Source organism: Zalophus californianus, chromosome 2 (assembly GCF_009762305.2).
Source record: "Zalophus californianus isolate mZalCal1 chromosome 2, mZalCal1.pri.v2, whole genome shotgun sequence".
NCBI lineage: Eukaryota > Metazoa > Chordata > Mammalia > Carnivora > Otariidae > Zalophus > Zalophus californianus.
Genome location: NC_045596.1, coordinates 158,259,010 through 158,281,569, shown reverse-complemented (window position 1 = coordinate 158,281,569; position 22,560 = coordinate 158,259,010). Strand labels below are relative to the sequence as shown.

The 22,560-nt window shown below is 52.5% G+C and overlaps 1 protein-coding gene across 3 annotated transcripts in view; it reads right to left on the bottom strand.

The window, feature by feature from the left end:
* The window catches only part of PEBP4 (phosphatidylethanolamine binding protein 4), a 248,125-nt gene that overhangs the window by 179,912 nt on the left and 45,653 nt on the right, over positions 1–22,560 (bottom strand). For all 3 annotated transcript variants that reach the window (XM_027598917.2, XM_027598918.1, XM_027598916.2), the window contains 2 exons: positions 18,453–18,583; positions 11,753–11,879 (listed from right to left, as the gene is read on the bottom strand). In XM_027598917.2, coding sequence (XP_027454718.1) covers positions 11,753–11,879; positions 18,453–18,577 — 252 coding nt within the window. In that variant the 5' untranslated portion in view covers positions 18,578–18,583. The remainder of the gene's footprint in view (positions 1–11,752; positions 11,880–18,452; positions 18,584–22,560) is intronic.

Here is a 22,560-nt window from a genome sequence, read left to right as displayed (position 1 = left end):
CTGAATGCTCCCTGTGTCGGCACCGAAGGCTATAAATACATGATCTCTCATAATCTTTGTCCAATAACTTTAATTCAACAAATATTAAGTGCCTACCATGTGACAGAGACTCTTCTGGTACGTGGGATACACCAGTGAATAAACCAAAGATTCCTGCCCTCATGAAGCTTACATCCTAGCTGTCGGGTGGGGCTGGGAGTAGATAAAACAAATGAACAAACAAGATAAATGAAGAAATTATACGTAGGTTAGAAGGTATAAATATGATAGAAAGAAGTGGGGAGGGATTAGGGGACACAGGAATACCAGGGCTGGGAGATGGGAAGGCCTCCTTGAAAAGATGACCTTGAAGCAGGGATTTGAAGGAGGATGTGCGCCACGGAGATGGGAGGGGAAAGGGCCTAGGGCATGCCTGGTGTGGTCAAGAAACAATAAGGAGGCCAGGTGAACAAGGCAAAAAAATGGTTGGAACTGAGGTCAGAGAGGTGAAGTGGGCCAGGTTCTAGGCTCTGTAAGCCCTTGTGAGCACTGTGGCTCTTACCCAGGTGAAATGGGGCAGAAATGGAAGGATTTTGAGCAGAGGAGTAAACTCATGTGACCTGCAGATTTCAAGGCTCATCCTGGCTGCTGTATTGAGAATACGCTGGGGGTTTGGGGCAGACACGGTGTCCGGGGGACGAGTTAGGTGGTTATTGTAATAACCCAGGTAGAGAGGGTGGTGGCCCTGGCCAGGGGGTTAATGGTGGAGGAGAGGAGAAGTGGTCAGCTTCTGGATGTATTCTGGAAGCAAAGCCAAAAGGGGTTCCTCGTGGACTGGATGTATAATGGGAGAGCAAGAGCAGTTATTGATGACTCCAAAATGTCCGGGCAACACAGCTGGAAGGTTGGGGTTGTTCTTTGCTGAGATGGAGCAGGTTTGGGGGGGAGGGTGGGGTTGGACATGTGGCATTTGAGGGGTCTGTGAGATACTCCAGTGGCCATGTGACTAGGGTATCACAGAGAAGACATTTAAAGTCATGACCTTGGATGAGACCACAAGGGAGGAAGTATAGAAAAAAGATGAGAAGGCCAAACCCTGAGGCCTGATATCCTACACCAAGAGGTTGGGGAGAGGAGCAGCACGCCGCAAAGGAGACTGAGAAGTGAAGAACCACACAGGATGAAGGCAAGCAGATCCAGAGAGTGTGGGGTCAGTGGTATCTAGGAGGAGGCGGTGACCCACTGGGTCGAACGCTGCTGGGGAGACCAGAAGAATTGACATTGAGAAATGGCCACTGGGTCTTACCCAGAAATGGCTTTTATACCTATTTTAAAGTGAGAAAAAGGAATCTTAGTGAGAAGATCCAAGGTCACAGAGTTATGAGTAACAGAGCTAAGACAGACAAGGTCTGTGCAACGCCCAGCCTGGCTGCGTCTCATACTAACTCCTCAGGCTCTGAGTGCTCTCTAAACCAAGGGAGTAGCTCCGATGCCCAGCAGTTCTCATCGCTGCTGGACTGTCCAGCCTCAGGGAGCTGAATAGTCTCTGCAGGTCAGGGAAAACCAGGGATGAGCAGAGGACCACCAGCGCAACTGTAACAATCCTTTTAATGCCAGGTGGGACGTGAGGGGATTCTCAAAGCAAGCGGATCTGCCTGGCCCCGCTTTCCTTCCAACTGTGTATTTCATCCACTAATTAAGGCCTGGCCCCTGAGGGCTTTTCCAGTTAGTGGCCCCTGATTTAAGGAATTCCAGTCCAAGGATATTTGTATTTGAGTAGAAGGGCATTTCCATAAGCAAATGGGAAAGGGAGAGATGGGGCAAAGGGTGCAGAGGCGTGCCCACCCAACCCAAATCCAGGACCCTCCTTTTCTCCATTACTGGGTAGGTCTCCACTGTCTGCCCGCCCTGGGCAATGCCTTCCTGGCTGGTATGCATGTCGCCTTGCCTGGGGCAAGGATGACAGTCACCTATCTCCCTCTGGTGTTCGCTCTTGCAACTGCAGCCCCAGGAGACAGCAGGAGTGTGTCTTCGCAGATCCAGGGCCTGGAGAGCCACGCCTAGGAGCTAGGCCTGGCCCTCTTCCCTTCTCGTCCGCTCTAGGCCTTGTCTGCCCCTGCCCAGAGCAGCTCTAGCACTCTAGGCCATGGGGATGGGTCCTCTGCACTCCTAATTGCAGTGGAAAGAACTCAGACATGGAAATTAGAATGTCTGATGGCTTACCCTGGTTCTCCCTTGGTTTAGCAGTGCAGACCTAGAGATGGGGAAGAAACCAAGGGTCTCTGATTTGTGCACATGCCTGCACACCCCCATGTCCCACCCCTTATCTCTCACTTTGCTAAGTTATTTGATATTGTGAGGCCCATTTGTAAAGGGCGGCGATGGGAAACAGCTCAGGTCATTTGGGACACACGGCAAGTTGCCTTCTACTCTCAGGGGGATGAGCCCATACAGACCTGGGTTCAAATCCTGACTCTGTCACTCATGAGCTCGGGAATCTTTCTGTGCCTCAGTTTTCTGGACTGAAAAATGAAGGTAATCATACCGCATGGGGCACTTAGCACAGAGCCTGACCGCGTGGAAAACAGTCAGTAAATGTGGCCAGGTAGTAAATGCTTGGGGACAATAGGGAGACAGGGGGTGCAGGAAAGAAAAACACAGTACAGGAGCCTGGGATTGGAACCCAGGCTTCCTCACTCCACTTAACACATCTGTGCATTAGGGCAAGCTAACGTCCACAAGGCTATAAGAAGGCCCAAATAGGGTGTGAGGCAACAAGTAGATGAGTGCTGGACTCTGAGGCTGAGCATCTGCCTTCTCCGGCCATCCCTGGGCCAAGGATCCTTAGTGTAAGCAGACAGCTGCCTGGCCCACCTCTCGGGACTGATGGGAGATAAGAACTGTCATGACTAGGGAAAGTGCTTTGAAAACTGGAATGCTTATACTCTCATTACCAAGAGATAACCTCCCCCCCGCCTTGCCAGCATCCTGTACTTAGCTCCATATCACAGCACAGATCTCACTGCACAAAAATTGCCTATTTTGTGCTGTTTCCAAGCATACAAAGGGCTCTGTCCTCGGGGAGTTTACATTCTAGTTGGAGAGACAGACAAGAAACCAAATGGTGGGAACACCCAAGTTGACAGTGGATGTAGGATTGAGTGGATCCTGCCCACTGCAAAGTCTCAGCAGAAACCTCTAGTTGAGGGGAGCACAATTCCCCAAAAGGGAACTTAAGCCACAGGATAACTGGCCACTGGCTTGGGCCAAGATGGGGAGTGTGACCACACCCTTGTGCAGTGAAGAAGGTGCTGATGCTGGAGTCAGGAGGCCCAGCTGGTAGTCTGTGCTATTAATCCAAAAAAGCTATATACAGCTGGGATTCCAACTATGACATCCTAGAAAAGGCAAAAACTATGTAGACAGCAGAAAGATCAGTAGTTGCCAGGGGTTGGGGGATGAGGAGGCGGAGCACAGAGGAGTTTTAGAACAGTGAAACTACTCTGTCTGATACTATAATGATGAATACATGTCATCTACATCTGTCCAAACCTATACAATGTGCCACACCAAGAGGGAACCCTCCTGTAAACCATGCCCAGAGGGTGATAACAATGTGTCAGCGTGGGTCCGCCAGTTGTGACACATATACCACTCTGGTGAAGGATGTTAATAGTGTGGGCTGCCTGTGTGTGGGTCAAGGGGCATATAGGAAATCTCTGTATTTTCCACTCAATTTTTCTGTGATCCTAAAACTTCTCTAAAAAATAAAGTCTATTAAAAACTAAATAGATAATTTCCCATGAGCTGCTGATTCCTCGTCTGTAAAACGTGGGCTCTGCCTGGCCCACGTAGCTGTCTTGAGGGCCAGACGGGCTCTAACTGGCCGGCATCGAGGGCGCACCGATCAGGAGTGAGATACCTCAGAGTCCATGGGACTGCTCCACCAGAGCTGCAGAGCTGCTCCACCCAGCAGAGGATCTTCCACCTCCTTCTGTCCTCCACCCCCACCCCAAGACTGTAAGTGTTAACAAATAACATCATCACTCCTTCAAACAGCCTCAAAACCCTTCTCTGAACTGCTCTTTAGGCCACCGTCTTTTCTCTCCAGTGAGAACATGCAACAAGCCACTGTACATTCAAAATTCGAGTATTCATCTCTCCAAATGGCTCCTACAAGGGCCAGGCAGCTATTTTAAAATCCAAGAAGCCTCTGCTTACACCCCCAATGGTCGGCTCTGAACAGATCCCACACACGCGAAGTGCCCCACACAGACACTTGCTGAACGACCTTTGTTTTAAAACCAGGATGCAAACCCAGTGAACTCTCCTTTCAGATCCTACATGCCCCCTCCGAGGAGCGGCCCACACAGTTTTTTTTTTTTTTTTCCAAAGAAACATTATTTGATCTGAAAAACATCTGGAACCTGTTTCCCCACACTTGACTGGAAGCTTTCAGCCGACATCAGATGCCCAACCACTGAGCAAACACCCCGTTTGCCTGCGCTTGGAGGAGCACCACTGTGGACGGGGGACAGGCGGCTTGATTAAAAAGCCCCGGGAAGGTCAGGCTCGGGTCTGACCAGAGGTTTTGCAAACCCTGGAGCACTAAATGTAACGACAGGAGAGGTGGTGCAGGGGAGAAAGACGACTAGAAATAAAGATCAAGGCCAAGAAGTTTCCTAATGAAGCCGCCCAGGAGCAAAACATCAGCCGCACAAGCACTTCCGAGTTCAGTGTTTTTACAATGACAACCGCGCATGTTCTTACCTTCACCAGGTGCAGCTGTTGATGGGCAGGGCCGGGGTTCGTATTCGCTTGTGTCCCCGCCTCGCATGACAGTGACCGGCGGAGGGGCAGACAGGAGGCCTCCGTCGGGATCGGCCCCAGCCGGAGGACCCAGGAACGGCCCCCCGAGTCCACTGTGGACATGAGGGGCCGCGCCTGGCTCTTTGGCCATGAGCATCTCTGCTGCACACATCGTTGCCGCAAGTAATCGGCCATAATGCAATTTTGCCGTAAAAGATGAAAAGTCACTGGCTGACAGTTTAGTTTCACTGGTGCATTTTATCCTATATAATCTTAGCCCTCGTGGCCGCCTATACAGTGATGCAGAGTTTTCAACCCACATTTCTCCTAGAACTTTGGAAAGTCCCAAGTGGACATGGGACCAGAGGCCATAAACAAACAGCAGTGTAGAAGGTTGTCACCACGCCATACAAAGCTCAGCTACAGGTGCCCATCCTCGTATTTGCAAACTGGTACCTCTCTCAATGGAGGAGGAAATTTTAGTGAAAAGAGAAAAAGTGTGAGGCTGAAAAAGGAGACGAATCACCAAGAAAATGTATGAGAGCATGAATGAAAGACTTTGAAGAGAAGTACCTAGGTACAATCCGCAAAATCAATGATATGTGTAGAGTTGCCATGAATCTACACTATGCATTTTTAATATGTTCCAGTATTTTATATTTCACAATAAATTCTTTTTAATTTTGTTATTTGTTCTTCATGTTTCATTATGTCATTTTTAATGAATGTCCCTCTTTTATTTTTCATGATTTTAGTTTTTGCAGCAAAATTGCCTTATAGCCAATTAGCTGTGCAGCAAAGCTGTGCATCTTTGGCGGCAAAGATGCTTAGGCACGAAACTACCTGGAACCCCATCCGTATTCAAGTAACCAGGATGAAGTCAAGAGGCAAAATTATGTAGCCGAAAGACAGTGGGCTGGAGCGGATCTAAGGCTTGTTCTCCTACTTCCCAGCTTTGGCAAGTGTGACCTTGGGAGGGCCCTTTATCTGCAACTGTGGGGATAATCCCAACTCTGCCCAGCTCCCAACACTGTTAGGAGGATTGTGTGAAATCCTACCTGAGAAGTTTCTCTGCAACTTCAAGTCACTGGCAGCAAGGGTTAGAAACGGTGATAAGCCTTGTTCTCTCACTGGGCCCCATTGTGGCCAGAGGCCTCACCACAGCTGATGGCCGAGAGGCCTGGCTGATTTTAGCAGGCTTTGGCCAGGGACAAAGGATAAAGGCACATTTGAGCAGGTCCTCCTCCATGCACACATCCTCCACTGGGCACTGGGTGCTCTCCTCACCTGCCTTCCCAGGCCTGGCTCCACCTGTCAGCACTCCTCCCTGCCTCTGAGCCTCAAACTCACTCAGGCCTCCCAGAGGCTCCAGAAGCCCAAATCCTTCTGCGCCTTGTACTCTTCAGTCTCCAGGCCTGTCTCTTACAGTGACAACTGACAGCATTTACTAAGCTTGCGTCACAGGTTAGGCCCTGGGTGAGGGTTGCAGGTCATGAGTTCCCTCTACCACTTGGGGCACAGCTGAACCCCCACCCTGTCCTGGATTTACCATCCACTCCCAGGCCCCTGTTTTGGAACTCCTCTCTCCATCCTCAAGAGCAGTGCCAGGGAATTTACCAAATCTAATGGCTCTCCCCAGCCTGGCCCTGCTGCTGATTGCCCCCACACCGCTGAGTCTGAGCCTGGCGGCCACCCCCTTCCATTCCTACCTCTCTGGCCCCACACCTTCCTGACCTCTGTCTGGAACGCCCACAAAGTGCACTTTCTCACATTCACACCCAAAGCCCTTCCAGCCTCCAGATAGCATCTCATCCCTGTGTGAGGGGCTCTGCTGCCCACGCTCCAGCTCACAGGTCCGGCAGCCGGGAAGACTCCCCACCCATCCTGGGGCGGCCGCCTCCAGTGAGCACACCTGCCTCTCCCGCCCCTTCCTGCTCACCCCCATGCTCAGGCCTGGGGCCTCGGAAGCTTCTTCTGCGGTTCCCACCCTTGACCTCTGAGGAACGTGGAAATCTCCTGCCCTTTGTTTGACCTCTACCACCCCCGTGGTTCTTCTTCTCAGATGCGAACTTCTCCAATGGGCCCATTCTCTCCAATTTCTGCTGCTTGGGGCATTGCCCTCAGCACTGGCTCTTTCCCGCCAGCATTTCTATAGCTCAGGCGCGTCTTATCTCCCTGCACACTTCTGGTGTGGGCGGCCAGCTGCAGAGTCGCTGCCACCGGCCTTTGTGCCTGTAGATCTAGTTCTCTTGTGTCCCTTGCTGGAAGCCGTAATAATGGGACGGTGCCCTATCACCCTCGCCATCCTGATAATTATCGACCACATGCCCCTTCACTCTCCAAAGCACCTTGTTTTGGAGGACAAGTTCGATGCTTAGTTTCACCCTTACTCCCCTGCCTCACCGTCACAGAAACCCAAGAGTCATACCAGCCCTCCCTCCGCCACTCTCCCCGTTCCTCCACAGTCACCATGTACGCATGCTCCTCCCCTGCCCCTTCTTACCCCGGATGAGAGAATCTGCCCCGTCTTTCCGGGGCTGCTCTACCCAGCCTTACTCTGGGTGTCAGGAGCTCTGTGTCCCGCCTCCACTAATCATTTTGTGACCAGAGGAGCCCCGATTTTTCTGCTCTGTGTGTAAAGAGAAGGATGGGAGGCGGGCTAGTTAGCTCCGAGGTCTCTTTGAGCACGGAGAATCTGAGATGCCACCACCTGTGTCCCGACTTATTTCCCTGCTCTGGGCCCGTGAGGGCAAGAAGGTGGCCCCCAGGAGGCAGCAACACAGACACTGCGGGCCCAGGGTGGTATGGGGCTATGTCCGCCCCACCCAGGAGGAGGAGGCTCAGAGTCACCTGCTTTCTGGGAAGGAGAAAGGAGCCGAGCCTGCCTGGAAACCTGAGGGACAGCAGGACTCCTTGTTCCTTCTCTCTAATGCAATGCACATTCCCCCACTTAAAGGCAATTTCTTCACTTCAAAAGGATTCCAGCTGGTGAAATTCAAGGTGAAGAATAAGCCTCAGTCAAGAAGCTTCTCGGGGTCCTTTCAGTTTGCATCGTCTTCAAAGGGATGCATTTTAAGACATTTGCCTCTTAATATTTGTCAAAGCACCCGGAGAGAAAGCTTCTTATTTCGACACCTCTCAGCTCTCAGGGCTGTTGGCACAGGAACCGTCCACATTTCTCTGCACAACTTTGCCTTTTGGGAAACCCACTGGACTTGTCTCCTGGCTTTCCCTTTCCCAGCCCTCAGCCCCCACCCACCCTGGGTGGATGAGAGACTAGGGCTGGCTTCAGGGTCCACCAGGCTGACCTGGACACCCAGGGGCTTAAAAGGCAAACCGTGGAACTCACACATCTCATGTTCACATTCCAGGAGGTGTCCTTCCACCTGCCATTCATTCATTCTCTACTCACTCACCTGGCCATGGGGTCTGCAATGCTGGAAAGGGGCTGTGGGGGGTGTGTGTCTTACTTTCCTAGAGCTTATACACTGGTCAAGGCTCTGGGAGATAGAAATAAGCAACCACAATACAAGCCAGAGGAAGTAAACACTAAATCTGGTGGGTAGGGGATATTTAAAAAGCTCAGAGAAAGAGACCAGCCAGGGATGAGGAGAGGGGTAAGAGGGAGGCAGTCAGGGAAGGCTTCTTAGAAGAAGAGGCATTTTGGTGCAGGCAGGGTATCCCAGAATGCAGGATCCACATATGGGCAGTGGCCTGAGCAAAGGTGTGCAGGCAGGAAGACCTCTGGTAGGCACAGAGGCACTGTCCCAGGCCCACTGCACCCCTCCTTCCAGGGCCTTGGGGCTTGCTTGGTGATGGTGGGGGGCTCCCAAGGCATGCCCCACCAGCACCTGCTGCTTTGGTAGCATTGCTTTAATCACCTTCGAAACAAGGCACTTTCCTCACATAGCCAGTTCTTACCTGCCTGCCCTTTCTTACCAGGCCCTGGGCCCAGAGGAAATGCTTTCGACCCTCTTCTCTGTCACTAAGGGCTCCCCCTGCCTGCACTTTTGAGGGACCCTGTTCCCAGGATAGCATCCGCTTATCCAGTTGCTCTCTGTAGGTGTTTTCTCCCTCTACCCCTTCAGGGAAGATCTACCCACCCTCTCATTTCCCATTGTCCCTGGCCTGTCTCCCCCTCTTCATTACCACCCTCTGTAGCAACCACTGCTTCCTGTCCCAGGAAAGCTTCATTCAGCAAGCCCTCCCAACACTACCGGCACCCTGATGTCTCCCCTGAGAGCCATTGCCACTAGTCTGGTGGTCAAGCCTTTGGAGGTGGGCAGACCTGGCTCTGCCACTTTCCAGCTCTGCACCTGCTCTGATTAATTCCTTCTACAGGAACTTCTCTTGTTTTTCTGACCCAATATCTTTTCCCTCTTCTGACAACTAGCACCTTGATTCTCCTTTGGAGGAACCATCCTCTTCTGCTCTCAGCCTTTGGAGATTTAATGGGGCTACCCACGGTCATCAGTTCAAGCATAAGCATGTGATCTAAGCAGGACAAATTCTGGGATTTTTAATGGTTGAAAAGCCTCAAATCTATTCCCACTGGGATTGATAAACTAGTAACACAAATCTGAAACTGATGGGGTTGTCTTTGCCACCACAAGGAAAGAGTCTATTTACACATAAAACCAGCATGGAAAAAAGTAGAGAAAAGGGAAAAATAGACTTCTGGTGATGTTGTTTGGGCACCTGGATCCAACCATGCCTGAAGCTATCCCTGGAGTTTTCAGTTTGTGACCCAACAATTTCTTCCCTCTTTGGCATAAGCCAGTTGGAGCTGGCTTTTGTCACTTGCCAGTAACTGTCTCAACTAAAGAAATACTTCACTTGCAGACTTGATAAAAACTTTAAATGAAATGACACATGAATAATATCCAGCATTAATGTGGGTACCACTTGATTGGTTTTTTTTTTTTGAACTCTAACTGAATCTGCCTTATCAAGCATCAGTTAAATTTCCAAAAAACGTCAGGTTCTATAGTAGTAGAATATTACTTTTCTTCCTTTTTTTCCATCACTTTGACCAACTTTTTCTTTGTGAAATCCCTACCCTCCTTGGCTTTCTTAACACAGCTCTGTGTCCCTCATAAGTCTCCAGGTTTTCTCCCCCACATCCCGCCTCTGGACTGAGACAGGGTGGGAAACTTCATGACCTGTTGGGGGTGACCTCTTCTCTGCATTCCATGCCCACACCCCAGGACAATCCATGTGGACCAAGCTGAATCAAATAGGGACTTCCCAAGCTTGCTTCAAACCAAGTACACCAGGTACTCAGAAAAGTCTACACTGCCATCTAGTGGACATCTGCTATAATATCATGCAGAATTTGAGAATCCCTCCTGGGACAGTCACTGGGCTCCGAAAGTATTTTGGTTCCACCTCATTACTCCTTCAGTGGCGGAGCCAGGGACAAGTACATTAATGGCGAAGTCGAGCATCTTGTCACAGGAGCAGCATTATACTCTCCCTAAAGGACTGGGCTCCTGCCCTGCTTCTGCAGCCCTCCATGTCCTGTTCCGAGTTTTAGAATCTTCCTTAGTGGCCTATGTCTCCTCGGCTTCTCCCACATGTCCACCGGTGTGACCCAGGCCACGGGTCTCCAGGGAGGAGGGCTGACAGGTGCATGTGTGCACGTGCGTGTGCATGCATGGTCACATGCGTGAGCCTTGGCAGGGTTGAGGGAGAGGAGACCCAGAAGGCCTCCTCATTGCTTGCTTGCTTAGCCTCCCAGAGGAAAGGATGTTTGTCACGGTGGCAAACACGATAGCCAGTCAAAGCTTCGTGTTCCCCATCCGATAAATTGTGGAACACATCGCAGTCTATTGGTTCCGTGATAGTGAAAACAGTTCCAGAAAGAGAGAAAAAAGATCTACCCTCCACCTCTGAGGAACCTGCGATCCCCACCCCAGAACTTGCTATTTTGTTGTGTTTGTCCTGGCCGCCATCAGGCCTGATCAACAGCAGCACTGCGAGTCCCCAGGCCGGACGGAGAGAGAGAAAGAGCCGGCAGGGGCCTCCCCCTTCCGCAGCGCACGGAGGGGACCGGAAGACTGTGTGCATGGTGTGCATGCAGTCACATCCTGACCGTGGCCCTTCTGTCTCCACCCATCTGTGGCCTGGTTCCTGGACACATCGTGGTCCTTGTACGCAGGTTGCCCCGGGCACCTCCTAGTAAAACACGGCAGAGGAAGCAAGAGCCGCCCTCCACCACGGACATTCCGGGGGCTCAGTGTGGCCCAAGGGTCGAGGAAGAAAGGAACAGCGACGAGAACACTGGAGCAGCGCCCCCAGGACCTGGCCTGGCTGCTGGAGGGAGCGGCCACAGTCCCACTTGCTACTCACATGGCCCTTCCCCAGGCTACCACAATCCCCAGACTAAGGGAAGCTTCCAGAACAAGATAGTACTAGTCATTTCCTAGTAGAAAGAATACTTACTTCCAATTCCTAAAAATGCTTCAATCTTCTATTTCAGACAAGTGTGAGCAAACTCTTAGGTGGGTTTCATACTGCAATGACGGAGTCAAGATGCACTTCTCTGCTTGCTTAGCCTACGTGAGAAGCACTGTCCATGACAAACCATCTCCTCCTCATTCAGAAGATCATTCCGAATGCCCAGCCACCTCGCACCTTGAGAAAGGACTCCCTCTCTCCTCCTTTTCTCTGCTGACTCCAAAGCACACACCAGCTGGTCTCCACATACACTGAGGAGCCAGGCTCCTCCGCGAGCAGGCAAAGGCCCCAGCGGAGCAGCCCCAGAGTCCTGCTAAAGCTCCCAGTCTGCAGTGCCCCCCCAACCTCCCCCAAGGCCATGGGGCTGCTCTCAGGAGGGCACATTGCTTGTGGCATCCGTGGTCTACCCAACCCAGATGGCCCTGCACATGGCTTCAAGTCACCTAGATGAGCACGCTCAGAGGGAAACCAAGCCTCCTCCTCCAGGCCAGGCTTGCTCACTTACCTCCAAGGCCCCAGGGAACTTGACTAGGGGCTCAGCCCAGTGGGTGATCTTTTGTCTGTAGTTGTTACAGTCAGGAACAAACATGCAGCCAATGTTCCCCAGCTCTGGGTAGAAAACTTCAAGTCCCCTATGGAGATAGGGAGATGGTCAGCCCATGTCAGTTCTAGGGGAGCCTGGAGGGCTCACACACTTCAGTCTAGCACCGTTGAGAATGTGGAATCAAGTGGGATTGAATCCTAGGCCTGCTACGAACTAGTTGTGGTCACTTAACTAGTGTGACCAGTGTGGTTTAAGAGTTACTTGACCTCTTGTTGCTTCAGTTTGTTCCCCTGTAAAATGGGGACACTGACAGTACCTACTTACAGCATTGGTGTGAGGAGTAAAGTAGGCGATCAATGTTTACAACAGAGCCAGCGTGTCATCAGTGGTCAAAAGGTGTTAACTGTCATCTGTATTTACTTCTCAGAAAGAATGTACATCCTTAGGCAAACCTGGTCAGTGTCTTTAAAGTAGGATTGGGTTTATAAGAACAAAATTTACACATTGCTTTCCAGGAATGTTTTCTTTACACGAAGAAAGGTTTAGCAAGTGAGCACAGCCTTCTTCATGGGTACAGGCGTTTGTCAACCCTGAACAATCCAGACCTTCTCCGTGTCTGCAATCCTCACTGGTAGTTCCATAAGCCACATCTTTGGGTCAAGCCTTGCCCAATAACCTAGGCTCTCGACATACCATTCCCTGCACTTTCAAAATGCAAATGTCTCCTAGGAGGTAGACTATCTGGTCACTAAGACAGTAGTTATGAATTCATTTGTCTGCTTTTTCCCTGCAAAGAGCTGAACAGCACGAATGCTCTGAGAATCCGGCTCACTGGGAGGGCTGTTCCCAAAACTCCACCAGGGTTAGCCTTAAGGGCTCACCTGTAACCAAAACTCAGGGATGTAAACCAGGCTGTCAAATAGACATTTTAAAAAACCCAAAATCTTTGTGCCAACTGTTTTGTTTTGTTTTTTAATTTGCTCTTCCTCTCTGTCCCACTGTCATTTTTTTATCACCTAGACCCAGGGTCTCTGTAGGGTCCATTTGGTTAAGATGATTCACTGACAGAGAAGGGGTGGGTCCTCAGCCTTCGCCAGAAAGCCCAGCGTGGCTGGGCAGCTCCACGGCCCGCCAGTGGTCACCGTGGCTGAGCAGCTCCACGGCCCGCCAGTGGTCACAGTGGCTGAGCAGCTCCACGGCCGGCCAGTGGTCACCGTGGCTGAGCAGCTCCACGGCCGGCCAGTGGTCACCGTGGCTGAGCAGCTCCACGGCCGGCCAGTGGTCACCGTGGCTGAGCAGCTCCACGGCCGGCCAGTGGTCACCGTGGCTGAGCAGCTCCACGGCCCGCCAGTGGTCACCGTGGCTGAGCAGCTCCACGGCCCGCCAGTGGTCACCGTGGCTGAGCAGCTCCACGGCCCGCCAGTGGTCACCCAGAGCTGGCTACGATTCCCTTGCTGCGGGTGATGCCGGGAGGAGACCCAGTGAGGAGATAATGAGGGAAGAGCTCTGGGGGAGAGCCTCCCAAGTTCTGGATCTGGGAGGAAGGCGAGGACAGCCTCCTGGTGGGCTGTCCCACCTTCCCCTCCCACCCCACCCTTCCAGTGGCTCCTGACGCCCCACCTTGAGCGCTGACAGCCGGAGCCTGCGACATCCGCAGACGCAGGACAGCTTCTGTGGGCCAGCACCCCCGGTGAGCCTCGAGCCAGCTAGCTCAACTTCTGGTTTGCTCAGCTCACTTGTTTCTTATACCTCTTGGTGAGGTTATAGTAATTCCTTTTGGATACCATATTTTTGATCACTTTGGAACAAGTTTTAGGGATGGGTTTTCATTTTTCCTCACAGCAACGTTTTAATTTTTTTTTTTTTTTTTTTGAGAGAAGGAAAGCACACCCGTGTGGCAGGAGGGGGGGAAGGAGAGGGAGAGGGAGACTCCTGAGCAGGTTCCACACTCAGCGTGGAGCCTGATGTGGGGCTCCATCTCCCGACCCTGAGACCATGACCTGCACAGAAACCAAGAGTCGGACGCTTTACTGACTGAGCCACCCAGGCGCCCCAACAGCAACATTTTAAAGACAGTTTGGTTTGTTCCTGCCATAACTCCCTGTCACTGCAGCTAGCAAGGTCCGAGGCCGATAGAGGGGACCCTCCACTGGCAGAGAGATGAAGAGTCAGCACACAGCCCAGAACTGGGAAGGGCCAAGGGGCAGGGAGAAGGGAAACAGGGGACCAGAGGGGCCTTCCCCAGGGGACAAATGGGTCTCCTCTTTTTATCCCGGTGGAATTGCTACAAATGTTTAAAAAGTTTAGCAAAGGCAGCACGTTGATGTTCCGTGAGTGGTCCTCAAGCCACAGAGTGGGCCCTGGAAAGGTAGGCACCAGGGGACCAGGGATTAGGTCCGTGCCCCCAGCCCTGGTCACACCGTGGGGCGCTTCCAGCCTGGTGTCTGAAAACCACCTGGCGCCCCACATGCAGGCCAGGCCACGGGGGCATGTGCGGGCCTGTCCTATTCAGCAGTTTTACCAAAGGCTTGGATCAGGACACAGAAGGCAAATCTATTTGATTTGTGAGCTGCACAAAGTTGATTAATAGCAATGATCAAGTGGGTCATTGATTAAAACAGACGATCCAATCAGCCTAGAGATGAATGAATCGAAAATTGAATTTAGTAGGAACACACTTTAGAACCTGTGCCCTCTTCCTGCTCATGGGGTATCTCACATGGGGCACGTTCTGTCTCCACCCCCAGAGCTGGGGCACTTTTGAGTCAACTTGACAAGGACCTGGGAGAGGGGAGGAGAGCGGCAGGGGCTCTGGTCCCAGCGTGGTCACTATCTCACATTGCATATAGGGCCGGGGGAAAGGGAAGGGATCGATCAGGTGCATCATATACATGTTATTTCATTCCGTACAACAATACCTCAAAGCAGCTTTTGCTATTATTCCCCTCTCCCAAGTGGGTAAACGGAGCCCCAAAGAAAGTGAAGCAACCAGCCCAGGGTCTCGACATTGGTGAACTGAGGGGACAGGGATGTGGGTGTGGTCGACAGTGTCCCTGATGCCCCCAGTGATCCCCGCCTCCTGGTCCTCCGACCTGAGTGTGACCCGTCCCCCTGAGTGGGGGCTGGACTTAGTGACTCGCTGGAAAGGAGAAGGGAGGGCAGCAGCGGTGGGACGTGGCTTCCAAGATTATGTTCTAAGAAACCTGTGGCTCCTCTCACACGCTCTCCGCCTCAGAGCCTGGCTCTGGGGCAAGTATCTGCTGTGTGGTGAACAGCCCCACGGAGAGGCCACGTGGCACTCAGGGGCCCAAGGCCTGTCAACAGCCACCCGGGCAAGCTCGGGAGCCGAGCACCCCACCCTGGCCAGTCCACCCTTCAGATGAAGCCGCAGCTTTAGGGCAGCCTCCTGAGGGGCTCAGAGCCCGAGCTGCCCGGCGGAACCCCACCCCGAGAAAACGGGACACAACAAAGGTGAGCAGCCGCTCGGTTTGGGGGGATTTGTGCAGCCGTGGAGAACTACCCCAGCGGTCTGACTTCCCCTGCGCCACACGGCCTCCCCGGGAGTCGCTGCGTTTCTCGGGCCTTCTGTCTGACAGGATGGTCGCTGAAGTCCCTTCAGCACTGTAAGAGGCGGATCAGAGGGAACCGGCTCCCCGGCTGTCCCTGCGGAAGGGCTCAGGATTCCGTGGGCCTGAAAGCCAAGGGTGACAGGAAGGCCCATGGAGGTGAGGCCGGCTTCACAGAGGTCTGAGGGGGCTCGGTGGGCACCCCAGCCTCTCCTGCACGGTTCTCGGGGTCAAAGCGTGGGGCGCCAGCCTTGGAAAAGAATCATGGGTCTGTCTGCAACCGACACTTCCAGAAGTGGGGCCCAGAAGCGAGGCCCCCGGGGAAGAACCGAGGATGGAGGAGAACGCCCAGCATAGAAGGGCCGCGGGTGAAGGCAGAGCACGACACCCCAACGTCTGAAGGACCATCAGGGGGCAGAGACACAACTCCTTCGATGCAGTGTTGGGGGCAAAACTAGGAGGAGGGCGGTGAATTGGAGAGAGGCGGCCCCTGCCTTCAGACGGGACGCACCTTCTCAGGGGCGGAGCTTCCAGCACAGGCCAGGGGTCTTTGGAGGGGGCAGCTCCCAGGCTCCAGCGGGGACAGCGGGAGCGGGGTGCTGAGTGCACTCACCCAAAGCGTGCGGGTTAGACGACTATGGTTCTTTCGTGGAGACTGAACCTAAGTTCTTTTTTTTTTAAGAGAGAGAGAAAGAGAGAGCACACGTGGGTTGGGGCAGAGGGAGGGAGAGAGAGAATCTTAAGCAGGCTCCATGCCTAGCGCAGAGCCCAAGGTGGGGCTTGACCTCACGACCCTGAGATCATGACCTGAGCTGAAATCAAGAGTCGTATGCTTAACTGAGCCACCCAGGCGCCCCTGAACCTAGATTCTGATCTCAGTGTTTTTGTCAGTCTACTTGTAGGTAAGGTATTACTCTGGAAGAGTTTTTCTCTTAACAGTGTTTTCCTACTGCTTGTCCCTATACATAAAATTCCTCTCTTCTAGATTCATACCCTCCAGTATTAAGGCCTAACTTTACAAATTCCCTTTCAGACTCTAAATAGCGGCTTCTCTGGGGGCTCTCTTGGCAAGGCGAGAAGCGTGAGCTGAGCAGGGTTCTTGTGGAGGGAGGTCTAGCAAAGGAGGTACTGACCACTCCTCGGGGGTCTGGCATGTCCATAATGTGTTCTCCGTTAGTGATGACCTTTTACCAATGAAAATCTTCAATAGCAATAAAGACAAACCTCCCCTTTTGCTGTGATGGTTTATAATGGGACATTTCCTACCAGGCAACCTTAGTGTGGTAAGTTCGTGTTTCTCAAACTGGGGGTCTGCTGGCGTATTCTAGGCAGTCCTGAGAATGGCTCCTACAAAGGACTGACTTGCAGTTGCCCCTCCCCCAATTCATAGGCCGGACCCCAGCCCTCCAGTGTGACAGCATCAGGAAGCGGGGCCTCCAGGGGGTGCCTTCCACTAGGTGAAGGCATAGCGAGAGAACAGCCATCTCTGAATCAGGAAGCAGGTTCTCACCAGCCATGGAATCTGCTGGCACCTCCAGAAGGATGAGAAGTAAATTTCTACTGTTTCTAAGGCGCCTCGCCTGGCATTTTGTTAGAGCTGCCCGAAGGGGACTAAGACAGCTCCCCTTTCCTCGAGTTTGAGAAGCTCCGAGCCCCTGGATGAAGGTCAGTGGCCAGAGGAAAGAGTATTAAGTGTAGAGTCAGACAAGTGGGGCTGAACCCCAGCTCTGCCCCTTGTAAGGTGTGTGAGCACCGTGGACAGGTTATTTAATCATCGGCAATACGAGGATGCTCGATACACACATCGGAGCTCCCTCTGCCCCAGGGCTCTCAGGCCACCAGGACACCAGCACGTGTGTGGAGGTCTGCAGGGCAGAGCCTAGGACAGCTGGGGCCAAGGCCGGTCACCCCCAGTGACCGTACACATATGATCACTTTCTAAGTGTTCCACAGTGAACGTGGGAAGCACAGAGGTGCTCTGGAATGGGGCCTTATCGTGACCCGGCCCAGCTGACCTCCCCAGCTCCTGAGGACTTGGTCTTCTGCCTATCCGAGTAAAATGGCTCCACCCCCGGGAAGGTTCCACTCCGCAGAGCACCTAGAGGATTGGAGCCCACATGTGAGAGGCAGCCACATTCCCCTCCACACAAAACTTCACCCACAATTGTTTCACCAGAGTTTAAAAAATATACTGATAAGAGCAGAATGTGTATCATCTTTTTTGGGAGGGGAGAGGGGTTCCAGCTACCTAACTTTTTGAGGGAAAACATTACTTATCTTTCTAAAAGTTACATTTGTAAGAATTCAAATGTACGCAAGGAGACCGAGTAAGAAAGGAGAGTTCTTCCCTACTCTCTCACTTCTGATGGCTCCAGTGGGATGCCAGCCTCCTTGGCCACTAAACTGGCAGAGAGGGTTGGCAGCAAAGTGGCCCGGGCTGCCCTCAGGATGAGCCACGAGTCCAGGACAATCAGGACTGGCTTTTCTAACGGGTGGTCAGGGAGGAGAGAGCGGACGCAGGCGGGGAGAAGCTCATGCCCTCAGAAGGGAAAAAGGCCACCGCTGACGCCTGGCCTCTTCCCTAGACAACACCCAGAGGCCACACTCCCTAAAAGGCCCACCTGTCCCACACTCCCGGGTCCTCGTCCCTGGAAAGCAAACAACCGCCCTCACACAGGGAGCGCCCAATCCCACGCCCTGTCAACTGCCATATTCTTTAAAATGTCTCTTTGCTGGGGGGAGGGGAGCAGTCCGGGCTATGGGGAGGGATGGTCCCTCAGGGTCCCAGCAGGGAGGGTGAGGCCAGCCTCTCAGGTCCGGAGGAGGCCCGGGCTACGAGGGGGCGCTGACCAGACCCGTATACCCTCTGGGGCTGGGAGCCTGCAGTCTGGAAGGCAGGAGGAGCCTGTCTCAAGTTCTTTCCTTAATGCCGTCCTCCATCCAGGGGTTCTCCAAGGCTCGCTTACTCTCAGCCAGTCCACAGAGGCTGCCTGAGGAGACACTCCTCCCTGGTTCTTCTGCAGACACCCCTCCCTGAGATCTCAAGCCCCATTTCGGCCAGCCCGCTTGCTTTCCGGAGTCCCGCCCAGCCTTACTTGCAGAGGACAGCATCGGCGTCAGACAGAGCCTCGTACAAACACAAGTCCTCCATGTCTCTGGTGACCACCATCGTGAGACTCAGAAACAGGGCTGCCGCGGCCAGCCTCATTGTCCAGTGCATGGACACCTGGAACAGAAGAAGCTTTTAGAGCTGTGGGGCCCTCTGCAGGGGGCACCCTTCTCAGCCTGCGTGTCCCCACCCCAGGAGCCCACTTGGAGGACCAGAGACCTCTGGTAAGCAGAAGGAGAAGGGCGGGCAGCTGCCTGGGCTTCAGCGGCCGATCTGCCACCCAGACACAGATACCTTGGGAGGACCTGGGCCTACTCCAAGCCGGACTCAGTTTGCAGTCCTGGCTGAGGCCCCTCCTCTGTTGGAGCAGGGCTTTGCAGGCCACTCATCCCGGTGGGTTTGGGCAGAAGGACTTATATAAGCCTGTCGCCCCAGCTCCTTGTCCTGGCCCTGCCACTCACCCCGTGTGCAATCTGCTGGCCATAGGCCAGCCAGCCTGCTCCTTTGGCTTTTAAGGCAAACCCTGGGAAGCTGGTGACCCCAGGCTTTGGGCTGGTGGGTGGGGGCTCGGGTTCTGGGGTGCTTGCGAGAGCAAGACCTTGGTCGTTTTTTCTAGGAGCAGGGGTCTGGCTGGGCTGTGCCCCTTGGACAGTTCTGCGTCCCCTGCCCACAGTTCCTGTGCCACCTGCCTTGACAGCCTCGGGGCTGACGGATGGTAGGTGGTTGAACACAGTGACCCTGTGTAGGAGGGGCCCCCTGCACTTAGGGCCACCCTGGCCCCGAGGCCAGCTCCAAAGGGCCAGCTAAGGACAGAAGCGCTCCTCAGACTGCACCTTGCCGCAGTGCTGAACTCAGCACTCTCCCAAAATAATAGTCTCTGGAGAAGAAACCAGCAGGGCTGCTGGGGAAGGGGGCAGCTTGCCGTGCGGGGTGCCGGTGCCGTCTGGGAGGAATGGGGGTAGCAGCCTGCAGGAAGTTGTGTGTGTGGGACTCCGACTGGAACAGGAGAGGGCAAGGGAAGATCAAAGGCGGTTCTCCCACTGTCTTTCCAGTTGATCGACTCGCTGTCTTCTCTGAGATGGGGTGTGGGGGTGTGCTGGGGGACGTTCTCCCAGCCAGGAACTGAGGATGCCTGGGTCCTGCTCTGAGCCCCACCAGGCTGCTGGGGTGGGGGTGGGGTGGGGCTCTGCCTCACTAGGATGCACCACTTCTCCCTCTCAAAAACAAGTAAAATGCCCCTGTCACTCCTGTGCCTTGCTAAGGAAGATGAGATCATAGCCATAAAGTATATGCAGCTCGAGCTTTAGAGAAACTATTTCAAGCGTTGCTTGCTTTCCAGCTGAATTCCTGCTTCCAGGATCCCGACTTCTAGCCAAAAGCCCTTCTTTGGGGTGACAACTTAAACACACTTCTCAATAATTAGAGTCCCTGATGTATGACTAGGCCTCCCCGACAGAGGACTCATTCCCAAGATCGTTCCCCTACTGGAAGTGTCTCCTGGTAGCCCCCTCACGAGATGGCTGTGAGAATGGAATCGAACAAACTATGGATGTAAGGGCCTTGGAACAGGAATGGCCCTCACCTAGGGAATGCTCGTTATTGATGCAGAGTGTAAGTACTCTTCCACAGCCCCATCCATTTGTTCATTCATTCATTCATTCATTCGAAATCCATCTCTCCAGCAGGTACTGAGCCCCTCCCATGTGCCAGGCCCTGATGAGATATAGGGTCAGCACGGTCCCTGTTCTCTCCGAGCTCGCTGGAGAGCCACAGCCACAAGGATGATGCTGCCAGCATGGTCTTCCAAGGCCAAGAGACTCTTGCCTTCAAAGTGGCAGCCACTAGAGAAGCCAGAACTTTCCAACAGCTCTTAGCACCAAAAAATGGCTGTCTGGAGGTGGGGGAGCGTCCCCAGGAGAGGGTTGCTTCTGCTGAGCTTACCCGTGTCAGCAATTCTTCCTTATTCAGTATGAGCCAAGCTTTTATCATTAAATCCTCTTGATATGATCCTCTGAAGTAAGTACTATTATTATCCCATTTTACAGAGGAGGGGACTGAGGTACGGAGAGGTTTGCTGACCTGGATCTTGGTCACATGGGTTGTAAGTGGCCGACCTGGGATTTGAACCCATGCCATTTGCCTCCAGACTCCCTGCTCCTTAACCACTCTTTTCTACTGCCCCCTCTTGGAGCTTTGCCGTCCCCTGTCTTTCCCCCTCTATAGTCCCCCTCCATTCCCTTTGTTCTTGGAATGACGCCCCAAATCTCCCACTTAGCCCAGAAGGCCTGCATGATCTGGCTCTTCCTGCTTCTCTCTGCTGCAGCTGCTCAAGGTTTAACTCCAGCTCAGGCCTCAGGCTCCTTCCTGCCCCAGGGCCTTCCTATGCACCGCCCTCAGTTCCCACCCCATTCTGGTGGATAGCTGAAATGTCATTTCTTTAGAGAAATGCCCTGACCCCCAGGTTCCATTCGATTCCTGCGATAGAGAATCAGAGCTCCTTATTCCTTTCCTGGTTATTACGTGCTTGTAATGGATTATCTTGTAATGACTTGCTTAGAGATTAACTTATAGTTCCCCGTCCCCATTCCACAAACTTCTTGGCAGGCTGTACCAAGTCTGCATCCAGCATTCTAAGCACAGGCCCTGGCATTTCTAGATGCTTAATAAACTACCACATGAATGCCTGACAAACTGGCCACCTGTTTCTGATAGTTCAATTTTCATGTAACAGCACCTAACTCAATAAACATCAGCAGGAAGTAACCACTCAGGTTGGCCCCTGGCCCTGGATCCCTTTTGCTTATTTATTTAACCTTCTCTGGTTTGTTTTCGTACAGAGAGCTCTGACAGAGTGCAGTGGTTCTTGGCATTTTCGAATCTGGTCTTTCTCTTGGGGATTCACAGGACTTCATACGTGGAGTCCAAGATCTGGGAACCACATTCAAGCCTAGGAAGGCACAGTGGCCCCTTCCCATTGCCAGCCTGCTTTGCTCAACTGCCTTGTTTCTGGAAACGCCCATCTCTAGATGCCAAGGTAGCCACACTGGGAGCCCCCTTCTTTTCCTCCAGTGATCTGGGCTGTGACCACATCCCAGTGCTATCAGGGAGGCTGAGCCTATTGGCTTCCTGAGATGCCTCGGTCCCTCCAAACCCCGGGATCTGCTGAGCCAGGGCTCCTGGAACACTTGAACCCCCCCTCCCATCCCTCCAAGCCTCCTATTCCTCCAGGCCCCCATCACTGCCCAGATGTCACCTTCCTTCTCTATCCAGACAGACGCTCATGCCTTCCCTCTCTCCTAAACGTTTCCACCTATGCCCTCTGAAATCTCTGAATCTACAGTGAGGGGGAATGTATTCCCCCTCACTCCTTTCCTTCACTCTATATTTAAAAACTGAGATTTATATACCAAAAAATTCACCTTTTAACATGTACAACGCAGTGATTTTTAGTATAGAAATCACTACAGGTTGTGCAACCCTCACAAAGTTATGCAACCATCATCACTACCTAACTCCCGAACATTTTCATCACCCTCAAAAGAAGCCCCAAAGCACAACTCATTAGCAGTTACTCCCCATTCCTTGGGAGCCACTAATCTACTCTCTACTTTTGTAGATTTGCTTATTCCGGATGTTTCATATAAATGGAATCATGCTACAGTTGACCCTTGAACAACATGGGGTTAGGGATGCCAATCCCCTGTGCAGTTGAAAATCTGTGTATAACTTTGACTCCCCCCAGATTTAACTACTAATAGCTTACTACTGACCGGAAGCCTTACTGATAACATAAACAGTCAATTAACACATATTTTGTGTGTTATATTCTGTTTTCTTATAATAAAGTAAGTTAGAGAAAAGAAAACGTTATTAAGAAAATCGTAAGAAAGAGAAAATACGCTTATAGTCCTGGACTGTCGAAAAATCACATATAGGTAGACCCATGCAGTTCAAACCCACGTTGATCAAGGATCAACTGTGTATGTATTCTCTTGCCATCAGCTTCTTTCACTTAGCATGTTTTCAAGGTAATCCATGTTGTGTCAGTACTTCATTCCTTTTTATGGCTGAATAATATTCCACTGTATGGACAC